This window comes from Hydra vulgaris, chromosome 07 (genome assembly GCF_038396675.1).
Source record: "Hydra vulgaris chromosome 07, alternate assembly HydraT2T_AEP".
Lineage (NCBI taxonomy): Eukaryota > Metazoa > Cnidaria > Hydrozoa > Anthoathecata > Hydridae > Hydra > Hydra vulgaris.
The window spans coordinates 20,447,501-20,469,746 of record NC_088926.1 but is presented as its reverse complement, the minus strand read 5'-3'; the positions used below and the strand labels follow the sequence as shown (position 1 = coordinate 20,469,746).

General features: G+C 29.0%; 1 protein-coding gene across 1 annotated transcript in view; it reads right to left on the bottom strand.

Annotated features, from left to right (window-relative positions):
- Positions 1-1,454: 1,454 nt before the first annotated feature.
- LOC100197315 (UDP-N-acetylglucosamine transporter) overlaps positions 1,455-22,246 on the bottom strand; it is a 29,444-nt gene continuing 8,652 nt past the window's right edge. The window contains exons 2-7 of the mRNA XM_065801323.1: positions 11,391-11,746; positions 10,342-10,464; positions 10,095-10,257; positions 4,868-4,986; positions 2,305-2,438; positions 1,455-1,769 (exon numbers count right to left, since the gene is read on the bottom strand). Of these exons, the coding sequence (XP_065657395.1) occupies positions 1,685-1,769; positions 2,305-2,438; positions 4,868-4,986; positions 10,095-10,257; positions 10,342-10,464; positions 11,391-11,746 (980 nt within the window). The 3' untranslated portion in view covers positions 1,455-1,684. The remainder of the gene's footprint in view (positions 1,770-2,304; positions 2,439-4,867; positions 4,987-10,094; positions 10,258-10,341; positions 10,465-11,390; positions 11,747-22,246) is intronic.

The window sequence follows — 22,246 nt, the reverse complement described above, 5'->3', positions numbered from 1 at the left end:
TAGCCTTAAAATTAGAAAGCCAAGTATTCAGTTTCAATATTTTGTTCCTTTAGATGGGGTTCAATTATCCACTGTATGGAAAGTCTTCGCAACAACAGGTTAGCACTTCGGGGATTAGCTATAGATGATGAAGCTAAATCACTTGCTAAGTCTTTTCAAAATCTGTTATTGCCAGAAGTATATTGGGATAAAGTGGATGGGTTTATTAAGTTATTAAAACCAAAAGCCATAGCAATTACAGCTGTCGAAAGGAGATAAAATAAGTCTCTCCATCGTGGCCAAAACCTGTTCCGATTTAAATAAATCTTTTCAGGACAATATTCTTTGCAATCCAATACTAAAAAACGAAGAAAATGCTATGATGAAAATAATTGCCAGAAGAAAATTTCACATACGAAATATTCACTTGGCTGGAAATTCAGTGGATCCACGATATAAAGGATGTCATATCTCTGGAGATGAAACAGTGTGTACTTAACTATTTAATCTTTATTTGAGTGTTTTTTTATACTGAAAAAAGCAAATAACTTTTTCATAGTTTAATTATTTAACTTTTTTCAATTAAATTATTAATTGATTGAAAACATCTGTTTTAGATTGATGCCATCGAAACCCTTCATAATTTAGAAAACTGGATCCTTCTATTAAGGACTGTGATGACAAAATTTTGGGTGAGATTGCTGACAATAGATCTAAAGAAGGACTTTTTTCAAAACCATTTATATGGGTTTCAGTAAAACACACACCTCCTGCGAGTTGGTGGAAGGGAATATATTGTTCATGCACTCCAATACTGTCAAGTATTGCAAGTAAAATTTTATTACTTCCACCAACAAGTGCGACAGTCGAAAGAACATTTAGTCGTCAATCTTGGATCCACAATCAAAAACAGAATAGATTTACAAATGACCGAACATCAAAATTAGTTTTTATTTCCCACAATTTAGATCTCAAAAATCAAAAATGTGATACAGAATCATCAACAACTCAAAGTCAAAGCCAAGAATTAATTCTAGGCAATCTTACAGTACAGAGTTTAGAGGAAAACATTTTAAGTAACTCCGATGAATCCGTATTCGACTTCTCAATTGATAACTTTACTGAACAGGAAATTTAGAATAAAGAACCTGATGTCTAAAAAATAACTATTTATTTAAGTTTGTATTGACTGTTAAGATTATGTTAAACTATATATAACATATAACTTTTTTTTTAAACCTTTAATTAAACAAAAGACCCCATAAAAAACAAAACAAAAAAAACAGATTAAAAAAAAAGGTTTTTTTTGCAGCTCTAGGCACGCGGTGTGAAAAAAAGATTTTTTTTAAACTTGTCTAGTTAACAAATTTATATCATTATTTTTGCGATTCTAAACATTTTTTTTTTTTGAAATACCTGCCGACACCCGTATCTTGTCATCAGTGACGTAGTAATTTTAAATTAACAGTAATGGATTTACGTGTGTGCATATATTTAATATGTGAATATAAATTTTCAAATTTTTTTTGAAAAAATAATAAATATTAAATATAAATACAAATAATAATACCATGATATAAAAATAGATAGTCAAAATTACATTCTTTCGAGTTAGTATCGGTGGGCAAAAACATCCATGATGAATGTTTTTATAAAGAAAAGTTGTACAACTCGTATTTGAATAAATATTTGAATACAAAAACTTTTAATTCTTTGTTATTTCAGGAGGTGCTGGTAAGCTGTATAAATATGTTGCCAATAAAACAAAACTTGCTCCACAAAAGAAGTACCTTAAAACAAACCAAAAGAATACATAATGCATATAATTTAAATTATGCCTAATATATATAATAATAATATACTATGTATGTATTATTATATAATATTATATAATAATATATAATGCATACAACTTAAATTGCACTAAAATTCAAAAATATTTAAATTAAAATCGATGGAAAGTCTTATTCAAATCTCCCATCCAATCCATCCAACAAAATCTCCTAATAAAAGCGAATGTACGACAAAATGATTCGACCACTTAGTTTTTATGCCTCTGCTGATAGAACCTTGACAATGCTTTAAATACATCCAAATAACTCAGTATAATTATCAATAAAACCATTTAATTCCCAATTATTGTTATAAAACTTTTTAACATGTTTTATTTAAAGATTTTATTTAAACCAAAATTAAAACTTTTTTAAAAATATCAAAACATTTCTTCAACATATTTGTGCAATGGAAATTTATTCATAACCTAATAACAAAACCTAACAAAATAAAAATATAAAAAATTGAATAATGAACTTTACTCTTGCTTACCCAGAGGGCTCAAAATCATTAAAAATATAATAGGATGCTAAAGAAGATGCAACAATTGATAAAGATGTAGCAAAACCTTTTAGAATATTGTCAGCATACTTTACGACAGCACCAATTAATAAACCTCCTAGTCCCTGTAATAAAAATTAACAATTGCACACAATAAAAACACTTCCATCACAATAATAACACTTTCATCACAAAATCATTCAAATTATTGGTATAAAAAAATCAAACATTAAATATAACAACAATAAAAAAATGTATACACAAAAAAGAGTTCTAGCTTAAAATACTAACTATTAATTATAATTAGAAATAAATTATTTTGTGACAGCTTTTAAAGAGGCAAAAAACATCACTGATGACATCACTGATGACACAAGATGTAAAGTTTAATAACAATTAAAAATTATTACTTTAATTCGCTTCACGAACAAAAAGTTTCGAGTAAGGTACATCCCCCCCACCCTCTTGTAGTATTACACTCAACTTGTTTCTCCGTGTACTTACAGACTCAGGTACCATTTCAGGTTCGTCAATCAAATTCAGCATATCAGACTCAACTGATGCTCTTACTAGAGCAAGGCAGGAAATGTTTAATCTTTCCAGCAATTCAACCAAAAGTTTATGGCATTTAAATAAAGTAGACACTGTAATTATTTCTTCATCAATTTCAACGGAGCTTCAACCGTTACGCAGGTATTGCAGAAATCCACTCATATCAGTTCCGCGTTCCTGCACACGATAAATTAACTGTACACATTTCCTTGCTTGTGTTACTGTCAGCATCTTTTAATTTTGTAAGAATAGAAAGAACAGCAATGTTGGGTGTAAACAGGTTAGAATAGCAACAAAGTGCTTCAACCGTTGCTTTAATGGGGACTAAAGTTGTAATAATCTCTGATATTATTTACACTGATATTATTGTAATGTTTTTTGTATATAATTTTTTACTTTGTAAAATTATTTCAGCATTAACAGAAGGCTGCTCTACCGTATCTTGCAGCCCATTATTAAAGACAGCTGTTTTTCAAATTTAGCCTGAATGTATATTTATAACATGTCGTTCTTGGCAGGTGATTGTCTAAATATAAGTATCGATTTGAGTACTTTTTTTATGACTAGCCCATAACAAAACTCCTTTAGTTCAACTTTAAGTCTTACATTTTCATGATTGTAATTCAGTAAATCTTCCTCAATTTCCTCATTCTCATTTATTTTGGCTGATTTGCATCGAACTCTCTCTTTTTATAACGAACAATAATATCAGCAAGTTGTATGCTGTGGACAAAACATAATCGTTGATTAGCAGCCGGCAACATTCCAACTTTGTTCATAACACTAGCTCTGTCAGTCATTATAGCCACAATATCGCTGTGTAGATCAAGACTATGCTCTTTAAGTTTTTTTTTCTAATAGTTCAAAGCATTTTTCTGCTGGCTGTTATTTGCACTAAACCTAAACTTTAGTAGCGAAAATTTTGTCCATGAACGCTAATATTCATATAGCGAAGATTTCGAAGTGACGCCCATTCGTCAAAAGACAAAGAAAATCTTTTTTGCTGTACTCTACTACATGATTACGAATTGTGATTAACTGTAAATTGTGACGTTGATAGACTTCTGAATCCTATAGCAGTTAGGGTGGCACGTAAACTTGTTGAAGAACAATTCACATTAAACAAAAGCCCAAAAAACAAAATTACCCAATATTTTAGAGCCAAGAAATTGTATTTATGGAAACTTAATTGAGAAGTCACTGATGGATTTTTCAAAATTATGTCAGAAAAAGTAGATATTAGGAAGATATCATTTTCTCTTAAAATTAGGTAATACTCTTAGATAATGTGATGTTATTAAAGAAATCTCAAATGAAGTTTGTCAATTATGGACTAAAATGATGATACAATGTTTTCAGGGAAATCAGTGCAATGGAAAGTAAAGTCTGCTATTCAAAATTAAATTTTTTTTATTAAATTAACACAAAAGATAAATAAAAAGACAAGTATTATAATTACAAGCAAACATGTTACAGCAATATTTTTTATTGTTATTTTAAAGCATACTAATCTCTTTTTTTGAAGAAGATAGTGTATTAAATTTTTTATATTGTGTATATGCTATTTCGTATACGAATATTACTAATATGTATATTTATATATGCTAATATGTATATTTTATATGCTAACCAACATGATATATTGCAAAGATTTCAATTTTTTTCTCCCTCTAAATTAAACCTTTTCCATAACTTGTTCATTGTACAACTAAAGATACAAATACTTTCTGTAATTACTAAATAAAAATTTATTGTTTTGTTTGATCTTGAAGGAAATCCCAGGATTGTTTAATCTCAACGCCGGGATTTTGGGATTATAAAAAAGACTGGGATTTTAGGATCCTGGGGTTGCAATTGCTACTCTCTGCCTTGGGGAGGTAAATAACACTAACAAAAAAATCAACAACAATATATATATATATATATATATATATATATATATATATATATATATATATATATATATATATATATACATACATACATAGATTTAAAAATATACCTGAATCACAACTGAAAGCCATACAAATCGATTGTATCCTTGAAAAAAACCATTTTCTAATACAGGCTTCAAATCATTCAAAACAATACCAGCAAAAGCAAAGATGATACTAAAAAATGCTGCAATAAAAAAAAAAAGTAAAACCTATAAAATTCCTAAGTTTAAAAGTTATTTATTTTGTCAAATAGCACCAGACCTAATAAAAAAATAATAATAAAAAAAATGCCACAACTTGAAAAAAAAATTTTTATTTCAATTTAAATAGTTTTAAATATTAAAGTGAACACTGTCCTTTTTCAAGAAAAAAAAGAATCTTCAATAAACAATACTTATTTAGGGTACTTTAATTACACAATTTTCTACTTTTCTCAACTAAAAGAAAAAAAAATCTAAATTTCTGAATGGTTAATTTAACGGTTTTGTAGTTGATGATGAGAGACAATCAAGATAAGTTGATTCAACCTAAAGAGAATTTTGTAACTTAAGTCAGTTGAGGTATATACACTCCCTGCATGTTTGTTTTTTTTAAACATCTTCGCTTCCAACAAGGCTGCAAGCAACCACTAATTAGAGTTGGAAGTTACTGGAAGAGAAAAGATGAAGATTGTAGAGCAAGATAACAATTGACAGACGACTTGAAGGATTGCAAATTATATAAATCAGGAAAGCAAGGTGAAGGAAGCGAATTCCAAAGAACTGTTGTCCAAGGAAAAAAACTAGACGAATAAGAGTTTTTGAGCATTTAGGAACAGTCACAGAAAAGGGATGAGACTTAATTGAATGACAAGTAACTTAAGAATGAATTTTAGTAGATGGCACAAGAGACGCTAGCTCTTTAGAGCAGTGCCCATTATAGTATTTGTAGAAAAGAGAAAGAGAAGCAACATTACGAGGATGTTATAATGGTTGGAGGTTGGCTGCAAGAGCAGGTCCAACTATGTTTACAATGCGTTTTTACACCTTGTCTAAAAGAGAAAGGACATCATTAGAAGATCCGCCCCAGATATAGCAACAGTATTCCATACAAGGTCGGATTTGAGATTAATAGAGATAGAGAATAGAATCCAGAGTAAGAAAGTGTCGAGCTCGATAAAGAGATGCAACCTTAGCAGATGCTAATTTTGCGACGGATTTGATATATGGTTTCCAAGAAAGATTGGAAGTAAGAGTTAGTCCTAGAAGATGATGCGTAGATGACTTACCAAGTACATTACCGTTCATAAATATAGGAAGATCTAAATTATTGCGATAATGATTGGCTGAAAAAAATTGAGTTTATCTGAATTAAAGTTCACAAGCCACTGTGAGCCCCATGCTGTTGCAGAAGTGAGATCCTCTTCAAGCTCAAATGCCCCCTCCAAGCAACCAGAGAGTGTTGGCTTCTTATCATGACAAGAATAAATGGTACTATCATCAGCAAACAATGCCACCTTAGATGTGAGAATGTCTGGAAGATCGTTAATGTTGAAGTTACAGAATAAGAATAAGAATGCTGTCCATCGAGGACAACTTTTATACTATGATTGGAAAAGAAGGATTCAATAATCTTAAAGTTGTTACCAGATACACTGTAAGAAGAAAGCTTATGAAGAAGATCAGCATGCCAAACTTTATAAAATGCTTTAGAAATGTCAAGAGCGATGGCCTTAACCTCAATAATTTTATCTAATGCACAATAAAACCTATTGGTTATTACTGTTAGCAAATCAGCTGTAGAACGAAAAGATCGAAATCCATATTGATGATCAGAAAGTAAGTTATTAGATTCAAGGTGAGAGATTGAGTATTTGTTAATTAAAGATTCAAAAACCTTGCTTATGATAGGAAGAAGTCTAATGGGATTACCTAACAATTATTAAAAATAATATTTCTCTCCCCATGATTAGAAGCAAAGACTCTCCTGAATTATTGACATCTTGAATGGCATAATATGTAGATACTTGACTGAATCTATATATTATTTTTAACCCTGTTTTGGGTTAAAAATAATACAGTCAACATGCCTAAAAAATATATATACTTTTTTAATTCTTGAAAAAAAATTTTTTTGTTACAGTTATCATCACATATATTCGAACAATTACACCTGTTGATATCGCCTATATAACTATAGAGAGAACAGGTATATATTATATATATAATATATACCTGTTCTCTCTATAGTAACAGTAAATACAATTTTATTATATATTCAACAGCATTAGTAAAATGCAAATTGTGCAGTTAACTCACAACCAACAGCATTCAAAAAATAAGGAATATGATATAGTTTATCGCACGCCATTATATAAGCACACAAATTTTTTATTTTTTTAACGATTTGACAATTAATTTGGCTGTTAATATGTTTTGAAAACTAAAACATTTCCAAAAAAGATCGAAAAAGGCTGAAAAAATAGCTTCATTTAAAAAAATAAATAAAAATAAAACACAAAAATAAAAATATAATTTAACTAAAATAAAACTCAAAAAACCAAAGCTCTAAGACTATCCAAATCAAGTTTTTAATTGCGCTTGAAATAATAAACATCAATTTCTTATAAAAAAAAATTCATTAAAGAGAAAGTTTTTATCATAAAGTTGTTGTTTATAAAATTGATGAAAATTTTTTAATAAAGATTCATCAAAATTTATCAACATTTATCATAAAAATACATAATTGTATCAATAAAAAAAACTATACATAATTTTCATTAATTTTTTATATAAAAAATTATTAGCAATGATTTTTTTAAAACTGTTTCAATAATATAAATTTGTTACTTTATAATAATATATATTTATAATAATAGCAATTTGTTACTTTATTTAAAAGTGATTCGCTAATATAAAAACATTAATAAAGTTAAAAGCTTTGATTTTATTTACTTTTAACATATAATTCCAAACCTTTTTTATTCAGCGCATTTTTGAAATGTTAAAAGCCATGGTCAAATTGTCAAAACAAAATATTATTTCCGTGATCATTTAACAGCGTGCCTGACTGCATTACTAGTAGAATCCAGTTTTTACAGTGTCCTAATATTGCATTTACATTTTTAAATCTAATGTTTCTGTAACTCTGATCCGCTGTAACTCAGACTAATCCACTCTAATCTGCTTTAACAGACTAATCTTCTGTAACTAAGACTAATCTTCTGTAACTAAGACTAATCTTGTTCTGTAACACAGACTTAATCTGTTGCAACTCAGACTAATCTGCTGTAAGGGATTGTCCATAAAGTATGTACGCTCAGAAAAGGGAGAAGGATATCCAAATGGCTTATATGAGATAGGAGCAGGGAGTCAATTATAAAGGGGACACTAAATTAAAATTATAAAATGTTGGATAGTTAGGTTAAAAGCGTAGGTACTTTTAGGGAGGTGGAGGGTACTCAAAAAAGCGTATAGCAAAATGCAAGACCTAAAAGAATGTTTTACATTAGGTTTTAAATTTCTATAAGTAATAATGGATTCTTTAAAGCGTTGCCTTGTTTTGAGTATTTTGAAAGAAGTATTTTGAATATTTTAGTTTTACTTTCAGTTAAGAGCACAAAACTTGGTCTTGGTCTCAAGCTCAAAACTTCCAGCGCTGTATAAAAACATGCTATACACACTAAGCAAAGCAACCCAAAAGCAAGAGCATCAGATTTGAATGTATAAATTAATAGCGCGCTTTATGGGAAAACAGCCAGTTGTAAAACAATACATAACATATTATGCAAGAAATGATTAAATTCATTTTATGGTGTTAGAAAGTGTTTATTGCAGTTGTCTGATCGCTAAATTAAAACAAAAAAAGGCAAAACAAACATTTAAGTTTGTTAGTGAACACTGAACAAAGATAATCCTTAGCAATAAGTCTAATCTTGAATTGTTAACAACAACAACAAAAAACAAGCTAACTGATTACATAAATATTTATAAATATGGTAACATAGAAAAAGGGTATACTCCTAGTCCCCATCTCTATTCATAACTTCTTTAAGGCTGATCGAAGTTCACTATTTCAGAACGAGCATGTCGTACCGCATATTTAACAACCTTACCTTTTGTTAAAAGTAATATTTAAATCATGCTTTGGTCAGCATGATTTAAACCAATCAAAAAATTTAATGGATTGACTGTCAGTTAACCAAAACACAAATAACTAGTCATAAAATGCTCAAACAAGAACTGACAAAATGATGTCTCGAAATACCAATCAAAATGATTGAAAACCTTATTTAACCAATGTCAAAATATGTTTATTAAACATGTATAAATGCATGGGTAGTTGGTAAAATACGAACTTTGAATTGTTAAAATGCAAACTTTTTTGCAAACCAAAACATATTGTAATGATAACTATAGATCAGGGTGTTAGCCAGCCCAATGGCACAGTGTATACTGTGGAATTTCAAATGGGTTTAAAACTCCGAAATTTTAAAAACCTTTTTTTTATTATAATTTTGTGAAATAATCGGACAACATCAATAAAAGTTCCCAATATTTTCTAGAACAATAACAATAAAGATTCCTAATATCCCAAAAATACGGTAAAAATTATATTGCTATCTAACACCATTATTACCAAAAAAATTATTAAATAGATTTGAATATCATATTCATTTTTATCTTTGTTTTAATATATGAATCAATAATCATTATAATATTTAATTTAATAAAAATAAACAGCAAACAAAATAAAAAAGAAATTAGTACATCATTAACAACCAATAGGACTATGGTTTGCAAAAAAGTTAGCATTCTATTGGTTCCTGGCTTCTAGTTTGCAATTTACTTACTTCCACATGCATGAACAAAAAATACAAAAACAGACATCATACTGAAATAGGAAGCTGTGAGAGCTTCAGTACATAAAAAGTCATAGAAAAAAAATTTTATTCAAAAATTTTTTAAATCTAGTGTTTTTTTATTATATAGAACACATTAAGGAGGTCGCAGCATACATTTTTCAAAAATCTTGTTTTTTGAACACATCGGCTATCAAATAAAAAGTTTTTTTCTTCTTGTTCTAAAAATTAAAGCGCACTTTTTTTTACCTCAAGAGCGCAAAAATGATATATGGAAATTGCAACCTAGCATATGGATTGAGTATAGTTCAGTATAGTGTAAGTATATATATATATATATATATATATATATATATATATATATATATATATTATATATATATATATATATATATATATATATATATATACTTACAATATAATTTAATAACAAAATGAGCAAAAAAACATACCTAATTGTAAATTTCTCATCCACAATGATGTTGAACTTCCTTTTAAAATTTTTTCAAAATAAACTCCAGAAAATCCACTTGAGATGCATGCGGACAGCACTGCAAATAAACCAATAAATTGTGATCCTGAATGAACTGAGCTGCTGGACGTTGATTTTGCACTCTATGAAAAAAAAAAAAGAAGCTATTTTTTTATGAAGATTTAAAATGACACAAAATAAATCAAAATAAACAAAAATACATAAACCTGAACAATAACCACTCCTAACATCAAAATTACTAAGGAAAACCACTTCATCACATTTAATTTACTATTGAGTAACAAAACTGAAAATATTGCAGTGGTAAGAATTTTAAGTTGATATGTAACCTGGAACAAGTAAAGAATTATAGCATCACATATTTAATATTTACAATGCATTACATAAGCTAAAAAAATATTTATAATTTAAATTTTAATAAAAATAACATTTTTATTTTTACCCTTATGAAAAAACATTATATTAGAAAAATTAAACAAAATATAACTAAAAACCTGATAACCCAGTGGGCGCAAGACGTGTTTAAGACATCTAAAACATGTATTGTGCCCACTGATAAGAAATTTGTAAATCTGATAAATATAATTTTATTTAAATATAATTTAATTAATTTTAATAAAATTATTTAATATTTTCTGTAAATGAGGCACACAACGTCAAAAGGTACCAAGATTTAAAAATAGAGTTATCATCGAATCTGAATAGAGGAAAGAAAAATCAAAAAAATACGAATTGAAAATAAAATCATCTTGATATCATAGTAAATGGCAGAGTTATAGATTCTCTAGCGAACCTTCAGATGAAACCATATTTTTAGATTTTTTTTGGTGCTTAATTCAAACATCTAAAAAACTTGTTACACCCTTCATTTGTTAATCAAATAAAATTGCCACTCTGGTTTAAGAATATTAATTAAAAAAATAAATCATCTTACATTTTATGGACACTTTTATAAACAAAAATGTACTACTACTATTAAAAATAACATTTTTTATTTAGTAAGAAGATATAGTACCTTTTCCATAACTTTAGAAAAACACTAACACACATCAAATAAAAAAAGAAATAAAATTTTTTTATAGCAATTATTTATAACACGATTATTGATCCAAAAACAACAAAAAAGATTTTTGGATATTAATGAGGTAACTTCCATTTCTGCTCATTATCTCATAAACTAGTTTCTAAAATATTGTGTGCCTCATAATTTTCTGATATATGTAATTTTCTGATATATACAACAAAAATTTCAAACCTGATAAGTTGCAGCATCTAAGTTTGTTATTGCAAGATATAGTAAGTTATTTTGAATAACATACAATGCAGCAGGAACAAGTAGTTTCAAACTGTCTTTCCAGTTAACTATTGCTTCAGAGTGTACAGAATAAAGAAATCTTTTTATGCTCCAAAATGCATCTCTCAACAAGAAGAATATACATATAACAATCTTTAATATCTCCGCCAACAATACAGCAGTCGAAGCTAAGTAAACTAACTCACCAGGAGATATGGCAGTTCTAGTATATCGCAGTAGCAGAACAAGTATTGAATTTTGGAAGATAAGAACACCAAGAGAAAGATATTTGAGTGAAAACATTTTAGAAAAACTCCCTAATAAAAAAAATACATGAAACTTTAATTAAAATTAAAAAAAAAAAAAAATTTTTAGTCTTAACTATTTTTCTAGAAAATTAAATTATTAACTAACTTCTTTTTAGAAAATTAAAATAATTTTTAATATATAGAGTTGCTAGTCCTTGGCCTTGGCTTGATTTTGCAAGGCCAAAAGTTCTTGCATGTTTGATAAACATTATTATTTCATAATTTTCTTTTTCTTTTTTTGCGAATTGAGCAAATAACTTATTTAGTCAATGTGTTGGTCTATGTATAAGTTTTTCATTTAGACAACTTGGTCATGGCCAAGTTATCTATATAAAACACTTGCAAGTTTTATCATATTAAGCATTTCTATACTTTGCAGGAAAAAAACAAGGAAAGCAAAACTAAAAAAAAAGAAAACTAAAAAAAAATTGAATATAAACCAAACCAACAAACAAATGTTCTTGATTTAATTTTAACTGAATCAAATGGTAGAATATTCATGTTAGAACACTCTCCACCTCTAGGAAATATACTACATGGTCATCTTAAATTAGACTTTAAATTTTCTTTAATATCAGAAGATAAAACAAAAAAGTTAATCAAAAATTTATTTTCAATAAAGGAAATTATGATGAATTATCTAAATATTTTAATGATTATAATTTGGAAAATTGTTTGAAAATCTCGATGTAAATGAGTGTTATCAAAAATGGTTAGAAATTTATAATAAAGGATGTGATGGTTTTATTCTGAAGCTTCAATACGATGAAATAATTAGATGTAAATCTCTATGGATGACAAGTGAGTTAAAATGTTTATCAAAATATAAAAGAAAACTTTGGTATACTTGCAAAAGCAATAGATTTAAAGACAAAAAACTGACAAAAGAATTTAAAAAAACAAGTAATACACTGAAAAAGTTAATTAAAAAAGCAATTAAGAAATATGAAAAAACGCTTGCAACAAACGCTAAAAAGAATCCGAAAAGTGTATATGCTTATATCAACAGCAAGGTGAAGATAAAAGATACAATCAAAGCATTGAAGGACAAAAATGGGGAAATAATAACAGAAGGTTCAAAAATTGCAAATATACTAAATGATTTTTTCAGTTCAGTCTTTGTTAAAGAAAAAAATAGTCTACCAAGTGTTCAAAATCATGCAAATGTCAAACTCCTTTATTCACTTTAGAACTATAGAAAAACAATGATTTGATTATAAACGAACAGCATGGTTTTGTAAAAGGTAAAAGTTGCAGTACAAACCTATTAGAAACAATGGACTTAATAACACAAGCTTTAGAGATGGTTTCTTGATAGATATTGCGTTTTTGGACTTTGCAAAAGCATTTGACACTGTACCACATGAGTGATTATGTGTTAAGTTAGCTAGTTATGCAAAGCATTTTTAAGTAATAGAACTCAAAGAGTTGTTTTGGGTGATAACGTTTCTAATTGGAAATTGGTTTTAAGTGGCGTTCCTCAAGGTTCGGTACTTGGTCCGCTATTGTTTATTATATACATCAATGATTTGGTTGAAAATTTACATAATCAATGTGAACTTATGCTGACGATACAAAAATAATTTTAATATTGCAAGGTGAGTCTGAGCAGAGTAATTTACAAGGTGATTTAGATAAATTGTTGGATTGGTCAAGCAAATAGTTAATCAAGCTTAATCTAGATAAATACAAAGTTATGCATATTGGACCAAATAATCCTCAATGTATCTAAAAAATGGTAGACGGCAGTAATGATGATGAGACAAACTTAACAACAACCACTCTAGAAAGAGATTTAGACATTTATATCTCAAATGATTTGAAATGGGAAGAACATATCAATATTGCAGTTGGTAAAGCAAACAAGAAGTTAGGATTGATAAAGAGGTGTTTCAGTTATTTGGATGAAGAAAGCACAAAACTATTATTTACATCGTTAATTTTTATTATTTACATCGTTAATGCGGTAGTGGTGTAGTGGTAAGAGCGCTCGCTTCATAAGCGAGAGATTCGGAGTTCGACTCCCACCACGTCCCTGGAAGTACCGCGCTCAACTTAGTTTCTCCGCGCAGCGGCCTTGCTCGGAAAGGTTCGTGTTTCGGAGTTAAAGAGTTGAGAGAGGGTTGTACCACGAATAACAACTAAAAAGAAAAAAATAAAATAAAAATAAAAAATACAAAAAAATGAGTAGCCTCCTCGACTGTAGTGGCCCCCTCGGGCCTTGGGGAGGTGAATAATCTAAAAAAAAAAAAAACAAAAAAAAAAAAAAAAAAAAAAAAAAATTTGTCCTCATTTAGAATATGATGCTTCAATATGGAATCCTTATATTAAAAAAGACATTAAGAAAATAGAAAAAGTACAACAAAAAGCAACAAGAATTCATCAATTAAAAGGTTTAAGTTATCATGAAAGATTAGATAAACTAAAAATGACAACGTTAAGTGAAAGAAGAATAAGAGGTGACATGATTCAAATGTTTAAAATTATTAATGGTTATGACAATGTAATTTGCCATCATCCACCAGATTTTCTAACAAACTCAATCACTCGTGGTCACAACATGCGTATTAGAAGACAATTAGTCAAACAATCAGCAGCAAGATATGAATTTTTTATAAATAGGATTTCAGAAAAATGGAACAAATTAAATCAAGAAACTATAAATGCAAAACCTATAAACATTTTCAAAAACTCTTATGACAGATTAAAAACAAATTAACTATATTTTAACCATAAGTAAAAGCTGTTATAGTCTAACAACTACTGTTGTTAAACTCCATACTCAACTCGCTGCATTGAGTATTATAGCAAACATTTATTATTATTATTAAAAAACAAAAACAAAACAAAAAACACAGTTTTAAGTTGACATTAAAAAGAATTATTTTCTTTGTAAAAGAATACTTTATTTTTTTTTAGAGAGGAAAGCAAAAATATAAATTGCTATCTGTATGTAAAATATATTTACATAATTTTAATGTAATAAGTATATATTGTCCCTATATGAATACACCTAAGTAATGCATGCGTATATGTTTATATACACTCATATGTTGGTTTGTTTTTGTAGGCGTATATATATATCCATCTCATAGGCTTTCTTCACATTCAGATTTCTTATACCATTAAAGCTTCTCAGTGTGTTCTCTAAGAAAGCGCACACATATATACAAATAGTATTTAAGCTTTAATTATGCCAATTTTTCACACACCCTTAATTGTTTTATATTACCTTTCTATTCCTGTATGTTTTTAATCCCCAATCTTTTAGCTTTGTAATGCTTGGTTTGCATGCTTATTGACGAAAAAGTCTTATCTTGTGCAAAACAGCCTTAATATTATGCAATAACTTAATGAGTGTAAACAGTTATCTATTAATACAAAATTGTGAATTTTTCTTAATTTAGTTAGTTAAATTTATTTACCTATAAAAAAGTTTTGAAAAGTTAAATTAAATGAAAAGATATAAAGATTTTAAGATTTTTACTTGACTGGATCGACTTTTAATCGATTGGTAGGAAGTCCATAGTCGATTAAATCGACTATTCAATTTTTCAAAGTTAATTAATTTGAACTTTAAACTAGTTGACCTTTAGTCGATTTAGTCGAAGTTGATAACAACACTAGTTTAACTATTGTAAAATTGACCAAGAAATGTTAATGCAAATTATTTAAAAATATTTTCATATTTTTTGTATGTAATGATATGATTAGTAAATAGTGTTTCAAGAAATTTAAAAAAGGATTAAGGGGTAACTCCATGTCAAATGACCTCGGTCATGTCACCATACAACTTAGATTTTGCTGATTTTTATACAGTTAAGAGTGATTAGTTTAATAAGAATTCTTTGAAATTTTTAGCCTCTTGCTCAAAGAAGATCCTGAAATATGACTGTTTTTACTTTTAGCAGATACTGGCCAGGCCCCTCTTGTTCCTTCAAAATTGCAATGTTTATTTAGAGGTTTCAAGTCACATAACTTTAAAAATATTTGATTTTTTTACTTAAAAATTTATAACTGGCTATTTTTAGGGGCGACGAATCCAATGAAATAATCAAGTGTAAAAAATTATTAAATACCTGTAATTATCAATTTACATAAAAATAGGCAATTTTTTATATACCTGTTTTTAATGCTTAAAAAACCCATGTGCCTTGATGATATCAAAAAAAAAAAATATCACACATCATTCTATATTCACTGATCCTTTAAAAAATGTAAAGATTTTGATCTGCAATTTTATGGATTTTCGTATATGGATAATGGGGCAAGGTTCCCACTTTTTTGTGATGGAATATTGCAATTGATTTTTTACTACCTTCTAGGCTAGCTAGAGCTCTGAAAATTTTGGCATTTTTGTAGTGCCAATGAATGTGTATGTTATAATTGCTTTCAGGGCCCAAGACATTATAGGGAACTGTGGCAAGTGCCTAGCTTTATTGTAGTGGAATCCAGTGATATTTTCATTAAGATGAAGTAAAATTAGAAGTAAAAATAATTGATTTCGTTAATGTGAATAAAAACTAAAATTAGGAATTATCTGAAGAACGAAAGCTGAAATAGAATTGAATATAAGCATCAAAAAATGAAAATAGGAATAGAATTAGAAACTACTGGACAAAAATTATTGAATATTACAAAAATTATTGATATGAAAAAAATTACTGAACAAAAATTATTGAATATTAAAAAAAAATTTTTTTTTTGGACAATTAATTTACAAATTTTACATACTTGCTTTAAAATTGATGCACATGTTTGACCATAACAATGATATTTAGAATAATTATAGAATGTATCATTTGACCACAAAACTGGTCACGTGCTTTTCATTAAGTTAAGTATAAATTCAATGCGTTCAATTTTTTGTTATAAAATAAAATAAACATCTAATGATTCTTAAGAGTTGCAAATCAATCACTAACAGAATAATGAGTTTATCATGGTTGTTGGCTGGTAGGAAACATGGCTATCCCGTATGGAAATTCTTTGTTTACGATGAAAAAACAGACAAATCGACGTGTCTAGTACAGGACATAAATAATGAGGCCACGTGTGGCGCAACTCTTGCCGGAAAAAATTCCAGTAACTTGGTAGCGCATATTTAGAGAATACATAAAGACACACACAAATCTTACACGGATGAAAAGAAAAAACGAAATGCAGAAAAAATATTTCAAACATAAAATTGATGAAATCAATTCTTTATCTTCCCAAAACTGTAAAAAGACAAAAACCCAGACAATAAGAAAGTGTTTTGAACATCGAATCACCGCATGACCAACGAAATTAAGTGAATATCAAGTGGTCAGAATAGCATGATTGAAATGATTGTTAATACCAGCTATCCAATTGTATTGCTTGATCAGCCGTCGTTTTGAAAGATGATAAAAACGCTTGACCCAAAATTTAAATTCCCAGGTAATAATTAACAAGACTAAATTTTTAAATTATTGTTTTAAATTTATTCAATGCTAAACAATTTTTAAATGTTTACCTGTATTTATAGTATCATTAATGTAATAATATAGTAACAAACAACACTAACTGATATGCATTAAATTTTAACTGATTTAAATTTTATATTGCAGGGTCTGCAACACTGAATAAGTGGATAAAAGATTGTTTTCTTCTACAATCTGCACAACTGAAAGTTTTGATGAATCGTACACGCAAAGTAACAATTTGTCTTGATGGTTGGATGAAGAAAGGTCTCACAGCATCATTCCGTGGAATATCTGCTTGTTTCTATGACACCACCATTGATAAAACACGACATGCTTTCCTAAATTTGATGGAACTCCAACATCCCCACACGGTGAGATGCTTGCCAAATGTTTAAAGAATTGTCTTGACCAGTAGGGTATTAGAGAAAATCAAGTTATGTTGATTGTTTCAAACAACGAGTCTAATATGGTTAAAGCCATCAGGCTCTTACAGGAGGTGCATGCCGCTTAAAAATCTGACAAATCTGAATCTTATGAATTTGACGAGTTTGAACATAAAAAACTGATAAGGAAGAGGTCCAGTCTCAGTCAGAACAAACTGATTTATCACTGCCAGATAATATTCCATATCGTCAAATGTCCTGTATGGCTCACACACTCCAGCTTCTCGTAAAACCAGTTTATGAACATTATAGTGCAACCATCTTAGAAACGAGACAAGTTGTATCAAGAATTAGGAAATCAAATGTGGCAATTGAGAAACTTATTAACAAGTGTTGGAAGTCTGTGATTACTGACTGCACCTCGAGATGGAACAGTACATATCAGATGATTGGCCGGCTGTTGAAAATAAAGACATCGGTGAATAAAGTTCTTACAGAAATTGATACATATAATTTTATTATTTATGTTATTAGTATATATGAATTATTTTCTGAAATTTATTAAATCTATAAAATCGAGTCTTACCTTATTTAAACTAAAAAAACCAAAATGGTAATAAGTTGTAAGAAGTTTATTAGTCATTACCATTAAAAAACAAGACAGGGTATATAGTCTTGAAATTAGGTTTACTAATAACACGGAAAGACTATATACTGCCTTTTAAACTACATCACAACAGCATGGAAAAAAGAGATGTACATCAATGACAATTATTAGTTATTACAATTGTTATTAGTAAACTTTAATTTCAGATGGTTTACTTAAATTTAGGAATCGACACATTCAAAGCAAGTGAATGGGTTCGTCTTCAAAACATTTCTTCATTTTTGGAACCCTTTGCAGTACAACCAAATATACTTCAGACCGATGCCCAGTCTTTTTCACAGGTTCTACCATCTATACTCAATTTGGAATGCCATTTACAAGAATATCCTACCAACAAATCTTTGACAGAGAATCTTCTTGGAGATCTATGTCAACGGTTTCAATCAAATTTGCAGCCGGACTCAGATACGTTCAATCCTCTTCCGTCTGCTGCATGTTTGTTAGATCAAACAGTTGCAGTCTTTATCCTCACACCAGAAATGGGCACCTTGCTCCATGCAGCAAAGATGTATATAATAAGTGTTTGTGGAGTAGAGTCAGAATTATAAGCTGCTGCTGAGTCAAATGGATCTGAATATGAATCTGCTGCCATAAAACGCTTTAAGTTCTGGTCAAATAAAATCTTTTCAAAAGAAGGAAAAATTTATAACCAAGACAATCTCACTGTCGCAAGTCAGCTGTCAAGGTATTTGGTAGACATAAGCAGTGATGAAGCGCTGCCAAGTAATGGCCCGCCATTTTGGAAACGAAACAAAAGTAAGTATAGCAAGATTGCAATTTTGGCTGAAGATTTATTCCAGATATTTTCTTTTAATTTCGAAAAAAAATCTTGTTATAACTCAATTGAATCATTAAATGACTACTTTATGACTATTTGTATGCTTGTTTAGATTGTTTAATACTAAGTTTGTTTAATACTAAGTAAAAAATTGTTTAAATATTTTTCTTGAAACTTATGTATTATATTATTTCTTGAAATAATGATAGGGGAGACCGGGGCTAGTTGGCAGCAGAGGTAAGTTGACAAATTGCGTTTATCTGCAGTCTTTTATCAAAAAGTCTCAGAAGTCTCAGGGAACTTTCCTAACTGACCATTTCATCTTGGGTCCTATGAAAAAAAAACTTAATTTTTATTTGTAATAACATTGAAAAAAAATTATTTTTTAGAAAAAAAAAATTTTTGAATTTACTTTTTCAAAAAAAATTTTTTAGAGGATTTTGTTACCAGGAACAAAGGTGGGGTATTGTTTTGGCTTCATATACAAACTACTAATTGCTACCAGCTCATAGAAATATTAAATAATTTTTACTCACTAAATACGTTAATAATCTTTTTTATAGTTTGCGCCAACTTACCCTGGGGTGGGGTAAGTTTTTTTTTTTTAAGGCCCTGGAAGGTGCCATAAGATTTTTTTTTTTTAAATGAATGCAACTAGTACAAGTTACCCAAATTCATAAACTTCAAGACTACACTTTGATTTTTTCAAAAAAATGTGCAGTTAGGACAACTAATAGCTGTAAAATTTGATAGAAGTAAAACATGAACTGAATTAGTAACTGAAATAAGAATTAAGAAGATTGAAATCATAAGAACTGAACTGAAATTAATTTCATCGAAACTGATTCAAAACAAGTAAAATTAAAATTAGAAATTAAATCAATGCTACAAGAACTAAGTAAAAATGGAAATTATATTTAAAACTTAAATATCACTGGTGGAATCTTGTGATTTTTCCCTACCTTACAGAGAAACTGGAGCTCTAAAAGTTTCACTTATTTTCTCTAAATTTTTTTTTTTTTTTGCATTATTTTTGCATTTTTAATAAAGTAAAGATAATTTTAAAAATATTGTTTTCAACAATTTTTTTGGCTTGTACTTGTTTTGTTTTATTCAATTATCTACAAAATAAAATACAAAAATATCAAGATTTCTTTTTCAATTTGAAAAAAATAACCTCTTTAATATTTTGTGTACATCAGTCAAGGATTTTATTACAATTCAATAGATTTTTAAGATTTGCAAAAGTTACTTCATGAAACACTCAAAATTCCTATATTAAATTTTAGATTGTATCAAATATGTCAAAATGCTTTAACTTTTATGGCTTAAAACTTTGCTCCCCTACTGTGGTTATGCATGCAAGAGCTCTTGAAATGCAAACCAGTCTGGATTTATATAATTGCCTATTATTCCTAAAAATATTATTTATATTAGTTTTTTAGTTTTGTTTTCATTGCTTCATGGAGAGAATTTATAACTTATTGAAGCTTATAATTTCTTGCTGATTGTTTCATAACATAAAATTGTTCTCCAATTAAACCCAAGCAACAACTTAAATAGTCTTATTTTTAAATCAAAAATGCAAGTTTAGTGTTGAAACCTATGTATATACAGTACTGTGAATAAGTTTTAGACCACTTACACTTTTTCAAAAAATCACAGAGAATTCTTCTCTAATATTGCAGTATAATGCGGTAGTGGTGTAGTGGTAAAGCGCTCGCTTCATAAGCGAGAGGTTCCAAGTTTGATCCCCACCATGACCCTGGTAGTACCGCGCTTGTTTCTCTTGTTTCTCTGCGCAGAGGCCTTGTTCGTCAAGGTTTGTGTTTCAGAGTTATAGAGTTGAGAGTGGGTTATAACCACTATTAAGTAGCCTCCTCAACTGTAGTGGCCCTCTCGGCCTTGAGGAGATGAATAACAAAATTTAAAAAAAAAATTTAAGTTTGTAGTTCTAAATTATAAACTTATTAAAACACATGTATTTCACACAAAATATGGAACAATTACAGACTTTTTAATGTCAAACTTCATAAAAAACTCTTAATATTTATTATGTCCTCCATTGACTGGGATTTAGGAATCCCAGTCAATATTCGCCGGGGAATAGATTCATACAAGTTAGTTATAAAATCCTGGGTTATGTTGTGCCATTTTTTTTGAAGTACTTCAAAACATTCTTCAGCATTTCGGGGAGCATATTCGACCTTCTTTCTGTCCAGGTAATCCCAAATATGCTCAATTATATTCAAAAGTCCTGGTCTGATTTCTGTGTAATATTTCCTGGTCTGATTTCTGTGTAATATTTCCTGGTATTTGAGTAGTGAGTATTATTTCCTGGTATTTGAGAAGAACCCTGGTCTGATTTCTGTGTAATATTTAATATTTGAAAAACTTTTAAAAAAATCCTATTTGAGAAATTTTACTTTATACTTTGGAAAAGAAATTTTTGCATTTTCAATGAAAGCAATGTAGTCACGAGGCTGTATTGCTCTTGTATTGTATTGCTCGTGTATTGCTCTTCCTCTTAGATTTCTTTCAATATTAGCGTGTACACTGTCTCCTTCCATATGTGTATGTCTTTTTTCCAAATATGTTCATTTTGATTCAAATTGATTGCTTGGAGGGGGCATTTGAGCTTGAAAAGGATCTTACTTCTGCTACAGCATGGGGCTCACAGTGGCTGGTGAACTTTAATTCAGATAAAACTCAATTTTTTTCAGCCAATCGTTATCACAATAATTTAGATCTTCCTATATTTATGAACGGTGATGTACTCGATGAGTTGCCTACTCTTCATCTTCTAGAATTAACTCTTACTTCCAATCTTTCTTGGAAACCATATATCAAATGAGTTGCAAAATTAGCATCTGCTAAGGTTGCATCTCTTTATCGAGCTCGTCACTTTCTTACTTTGGATTCTATTCTCTATCTCTATAAATCTCAAATCCGGCCTTGTATGGAATATTGTTGCCATATCTGGGGCGGATCCTCTAATGATGCCCTTTCTCTTTTAGACAAGGTGCAAAAACGCGTTGTAAACATAGTTGGACCTGCTTTTGCAGCCAACCTCCAACCATTATCACATTGTCGTAATGTTGCTTCTCTTTCTCTTTTCTACAAATACTGTAATGGGCACTGCTCTAAAGAGCTAGCGTCTCTTGTGCCATCTACTATAATTCATTCTTGTGTTACTCGTCATTCAATTAAGTGTCATCCTTTTTCTGTGACTGT